This window comes from Nicotiana sylvestris, chromosome 4, assembly GCF_000393655.2.
Source record: "Nicotiana sylvestris chromosome 4, ASM39365v2, whole genome shotgun sequence".
Lineage (NCBI taxonomy): Eukaryota > Viridiplantae > Streptophyta > Magnoliopsida > Solanales > Solanaceae > Nicotiana > Nicotiana sylvestris.
The window spans coordinates 127,144,083-127,150,082 of record NC_091060.1 but is presented as its reverse complement, the minus strand read 5'-3'; the positions used below and the strand labels follow the sequence as shown (position 1 = coordinate 127,150,082).

The window sequence follows — 6,000 nt, the reverse complement described above, 5'->3', positions numbered from 1 at the left end:
TTGTGGCCTTGATCGGCGAATAACTCATTATCTTGTTGGACCTAAGTCCCTCTTCAACCATGCCGCCCATTTTTACTACTTCATTAAAAGATTTACCAACTGACGTCACCAGGTGACCAAAGTAAGTTGGCTCCAAAGTTTGTAAGAAGTAGTCCACCATTTCACCTTCCCTCACTGGCGGATCGACTCTCGCTGCTTGTTCCCTCCAATGGAATCCGAATTCCCTGAAGCTCTATCCAGGCTTTTTCTCAAGTTTTAATAGTGTGAGACGGTCCGGGACGATCTCAAGGTTATACTGGAAGTGACCTGCAAATGCTTGTGCTAGATCGTCCCAGGTATACCACCTGCTAGGATCCTGCCTCGTGTACCATTCGAGTGTAGAGCCGCTTAGACTTTGACCGAAATAAGCTATCAGGAGCTCATTCTTTCCACCTGTTCCTCTCATCTTACTACAGAAACCTCGTAGATGTGCCATGGGATCACCATGTCCCTCGTATAGATCAAATTTGGGCATTTTAAAACCTACCGGTAATTGAACATCGGGGAAAGGACACAGATCTTTGTAGGCTACACTAACTTGGCTGCCCAATCCATGCATACTCCTGAAGGATTTCTCCAGGCTTTTCATTTTACGAAGCATTTCATCCTGCTCTGGATTCTTAGCCGGCCTCTCAGTTTCTGCCGGGAGTTGGAGGTGAGGGGTGTAAGTATATAGCTCAGGTGCTTTAAAGGTTGGTTCAGGGGGATAATACTGGTTATCGTGAGCCTGAAACAATGGCTCGCTGGAGGACCTTTGCAGTGTGGCGGGTGGAGGTGCCCCGAAGACAGGGACAGTTGGCGGAGGAGGGTTTTGTTTGGGTGGTGGAGCTTGGGTATTATAAGAAGTTTCCCCTTGATAGTATTGGGCAATGGGGAAGCCCGTTGATGGACCAGTGGGAGGGTATTCCGGAGTCCGAGCCGGCAAGAGGGTAGGAGTAGGGGGAAGGGTTGGTGATGTTTGTCCCCTAGCCCAGGCTAGGTGCATCCCCGCTATCTCCTGTCTCAACCTGTCTACCTCTTCTTTCATTACTTGCATCTCTGTCTTTTCCTCCTCAACACTTTTGTTCGAACCAGACATACTTTACAGAATGGGCCCTTTAGATCTTGTGTGGTAGTGGTACTCTGCCAGAACGTTCTAACGAGCTAACTATTTCGAAACTTCTTTCTCTGATATCAACAACAAACTTGTTAGCGTTAGAGTTTAACACATAGTGTAATTTCACATTGGGGAATGCAATGTTCCTAGGCAGTTTCACCATTTCTAACATGTTTTTGCTCTGACTGTATGCGTCATTCCGGCTTATGTCCTTTCTTTATTCACTCTGCCCCCTTTTTTTCTTTCTTTTTTAGTGGTGGTTGAATCTTATGTGGATTGCCTACGTATCATGTCCCCGCATGAATCAGACCGGGCGTAGTTCTGTCACAAAAGACGCAAAAAAATTCTTCGTTTTTTTTTTCATTTCATTACCCAAAATATGCTATTAAAAGCTACTCATTTGAAAAAAAGACAATCAAAATACAGACTCCACTATTAACATTGTTCGATATGAAAAGAGAACAGAGGGGTAGACAACTGACTCTTAAATACAACAAGTGCAGACTTGAATTAGGGATACATTAAAGCCTTGAATCTTGGTGCTCGCGAGGCATCGTTCGGCCTTTCCGAGGGCTTTGGGGCCAGACCTCTTTGCAAGCTTTTTAATTCTTCCATAATCCGGTGGACATAACCCATGACTGAGGCAAAAAAGGGTGTCGCAGGGCATTTCCTCACATGCTAAACACTTCGTGGTGATGTAGTGCCCAACCTCATCGATCCTACCCCTGATTCTATCCCTTTCCATACACAGCTGTTCTATTCGTTGATTCTTTAGTCCCAATACTTGAGTGTTGTCAACGAGCTGATCTTAGAACCTCTCCATTTGTTCTTCCATTCGGGCTATTGAATCATAGCAGCGCTCCCTGTCCGTTCTAGCATCTCGGGCTTGTTTAAAGACCCGATCTCTGAGAGTGGAATTTGTTTCTCTCAATATTGCAATGCTCCCTTCAAAATCCCTTCTCACCTGCCATAGGTGCTTTTTCCGCGCTGCTGCACCTTTTGCCCATCTAGATCGCATTCTTGCTATGCTAGCCTCGGATCTTTCCCAATCTTTTCGGCTTTCAATGACCTGATTCCTTAACCCTGCTATCAACCTTTTATCGGACTGGCTCCTCCGTTGGTTGTCGGCATCCATTATGACTTGTCGGTTTTGAGCTCTAAGGGAGTCATTCTCTTGGGCTGATTTCTTTCTGTCCCCTTCATTGGTTGTGGTCTGAACTTCTTTTTCAAACTGAAGATCTATGACCTGCTATTTCAGCTTGCCTATTGTGGCCCTGTATTCTTTTTTCCTTTGCCAACTAGTCCCAATGCTCTTGTGAGGACTTGGCAAATTCTTGAAGGTGAGGTCTTTTAGCCGGCCTTCCAGATGACGCTTCCCCTTTGTACCAATCCTGATATCCGGGTGAAACTTCCCCTCTTGCCTGATTCAGCACACAAGTATTTGCCTCTAAGTATTGACATTGGCTTCAAATCTGGCGGACTCTTGCCTCAGGAAACTGGCCATCGAAACTGATCTCAACCACTTGGGTGCTTAGATCCTCATCTTTCGGCACTATCTGACACCTCCCCAGTTGCCTCAAAACCCGATACGGTGCATAAGGTTGAATGCTTTTAAGTCCCATCAAGAGAAAATGGGGCTTAGCTGCTGGCATGTATATGACTTCGTCGATCGGTAACCATCCCAGTGTCCACTGTATTTGACTAGCATTGAGGGTCAGGAAATATGAGGTCCATGCCGAGACTCCTTCAGGTAAGCGGACCTCATTAATTCTGGTGTAGAACTCCTCTATGCGGGTTTTCTCAGAAGATCCATGGCTCAGGAACTGGGCTCGTGACATAGGTATTCGGTCATCCACATTTGCAATAACAAGTTACACCCTTCGAAAAAGCTCCCTCCGGCTTTGCAGGTCGTGAGAGCTCGGAACATATCAGATACAATCATGGGCGCAAGCATGCTATCATTTTGAGTGAGCAAAATACTGACGACCCCAGCTATCTTTATGTCAATATTCCTGTCTTTTCTTGGGAACACTAAAAGCCAAGAAGGTTATCATGAAAGCAACCCTTCTATGTTCATCCCACTTTCGACGGTTACTTTTGCTGCACAACTTGTTTTCTAGCTTGTCGAATCCTCCTATGTGGTCGTATCTTTGGTATATGAAGCTCAGAGTGCAAAAACCTTTTGCCAAGTCAGGGTTATGGATTGTTCTGACTATCTTTAACGAGTCCAAAAATTGGTGCACTGCTACGGTCTTGGAGCAACCAGGTATTTATGCCTCAACGGAACCTCAGCACTGCCGATGTACCCTGCTATTTCCTTTAAAGTCGAGGTGAGTTCAAAGTCCGAGAAGTGGAAGACATTGTGCCCAGGGTCCCAGTAAGGGACCAGTGCCCTTATAATATCCCCTCGAGGCCTGATATCCAACAAACTTGTGAGACCTTTCAGATGTTTCTTGACTTCGTTACGCCCTTCTTTGCCTAAATCATTCCACCATAGCCGCAACTGGAAGGGGATTTTATTCATGATTGAAAAAGGTTCGTTTTGAGTCGTGCTCATTCTGCACATTTGTTAATATGATTAAACAAAAGAAATTTAAAAACGATTTGATTATTTTTTCTTAAAAAACCAGATTTTCCGAACAAGACCTTTCAGCACTTCAGGGACGAAGATTTTAAGGTTGTGCGGGTTAACCAATCAATAATAAAAATGAAAAAATAACAAAAGTGGTCGCTTATACAAAGTCAGCCTTCTGGCGTCCCCTTTGGGAACATTCGGCTATTTTTGATAAAAGCGGTATCACCCGACTCTATGACGAAAAATTAAAATTTTGACAATTTTTGGGCTATTTTTTGTAAAATGGGAGGTTGGACCCGACGAGGGTTGCCTACGTATCTCACGCCCTGTGAGAATCAAACCGACGTAGTTCGCCCAACCTAACTAAACTTGTAAACAAGACTCCTTTCTTTTCTTTTCTTTTCTTTTTCAAATAAATCAAACTAAAAAAAGACAAATTTTTCATTTTTTCCAAAATTTCGACAGGGTTCTGACACTACTTGGACATTGGTTTTAGTTTTCTAAAAAATTAAGTAGTTAGCTCCCTACACTGCTGTATGTTTTCTCCTTTTTTTTCAAAATTCCTTATTTCAGAAGCCGGTCAGCATGCAGATCTGAAGCAAGTAAATGTGCAAAACAAACAGGATGCAGCAGGATGGTCTTTTTCATTTCAGGTTGCTTGTCGTAGACGGACCCAACCCCTTGTGTTGAGTCCCCTAAGTCAAATGCAACATGATGCAAATAAACGTTCCTACTAGGGATCCGGCATGAAGTCAAGTTATTCTAGGTTCAACCTGGGTATATGTTCTAGACAGTGTACCCGAGCGGACAACTCGAGTTGATGAAGGAGCTCCTTTCCGGGAACCAAAAGGCCAGCCAGTAAACTTTCCGAGCCTCTTTTATTTCAGGGTATTGACACTAACAGAATAGGGAGTCTCAACCAGTAAGCACATCCCCGGAGGTAAGAAGAGAAGGTTTCGGCGCAGTTTATATGTACAGTTCAAATATTATCAAAGCGGTAAAAAGCATCATTTAGGCCAAAACATGTAATAAGATCAAATAATAAATAAAGCCAAATATAACAATTAATCTAAGCTCGAATTCTGAACCCTGAACCAGAGATTCTGGGTTCACCTCCCCAGCAGAGTCACCAGAGCTATCACACCTCCTTTTTCACCTACACCCCGCAAAGGGGATTAGAAGGGAGTTTTTCCAATTAAAGGACAATCGAAATGGGATTTGTTTATTTGTTTCAAAGTCGCCACTTGGGAGATTTATGGTGTCCCAAGTCACCGGTTGAATCCCGAATCGAGGAAAAGAATGACTCTGTTTAACAGTCCGCGCACCAAAAACCCAGATAAGGAATTTTGTTAACCCGGGAGAAGGTGTTAGGCATTCCCGAGTTCTGTGGTTCTAGCACGGTCGCTCAACTATCATATTTGGCTTGATTATATGATTTTATACAATTATGAACCTACGTGCCAATTTTAACTGTTTACCGCTTTGTTATTATTTATTCAAAGAATTGCAACGTCGTGAGAATGCATCTCGAATTGCGCCACATAAATGTACCCGCAATTTTTGATACGTTCCAACTTCGTTGAGATTTGGATTTGGGTCACATAAATGTGCACCCGAATTTAGGAAAATAACATTATTAAATATGCGCCTAAAGACTAACGTGTTGTTATTTTGAGAAAAAAACGTAAAGTTCGCCATGCGGCCTGTCTCGAAATCTAAGCATTCGGAATAATTATCTGTTGAGGGCCCCACAATTTGTGTATTCTTGTTTGTCGAGTCTCATTTCATTCATTATTTTTTAAAGGAATTTGCAACGTCATGGACATGCATCTCGAACCACGTCACAATCAATGCACCCGTGATTAGCGATACATTTCGACTCCGTTAAGATTTGGATTTGGGTCACATAAATGTGCACCCGAGTTTAAGAAGATAACATTATTAAATACGCGCCTAAAGCGACTAGCGTATCATTATTTTTTTGGTAGGGCCGTGAAATTTGCTAAACGGCCCGTCCCGGAATCTAAGTAATTAATATATATACATTTGCGAGGGCCCTGCAATCTTTGCGTTTTACTCGGCGAGGCTCATCTCGTTCTTATTATTAAAAAGGCAATCCTAAAAGTGACTATGGTTTTCTATTAAATTTGTCTCTAAACATGAAAGAAGACAAAGTCCTAATTAGTTTACATGCTTGAAAAGTTCGGGCCTTTTAATAATTTTTTGCATATTTGATTAGTTCCGAAATATCGTTACAAAGTAAAAACATACAGGAATCCTGGCATGATTC

General features: G+C 42.9%; 1 protein-coding gene across 1 annotated transcript; it reads right to left on the bottom strand.

The window, feature by feature from the left end:
- Positions 1-232: 232 nt before the first annotated feature.
- Positions 233-1,075, bottom strand: LOC138890142 (uncharacterized). The gene has a single exon (XM_070173504.1). It carries the CDS (start codon positions 1,073-1,075, stop codon positions 233-235), a length of 843 nt encoding a protein of 280 aa, XP_070029605.1.
- Between the last annotated feature and the right edge of the window lie 4,925 nt (positions 1,076-6,000).

Excerpts from the sequence above, each read along its gene's own strand:
- LOC138890142 (XM_070173504.1), bottom strand. The coding sequence starts at position 1,075 with ATGCAAGTAATGAAAGAAGAGGTAGACAGGTTGAGACAGGAGATAGCG.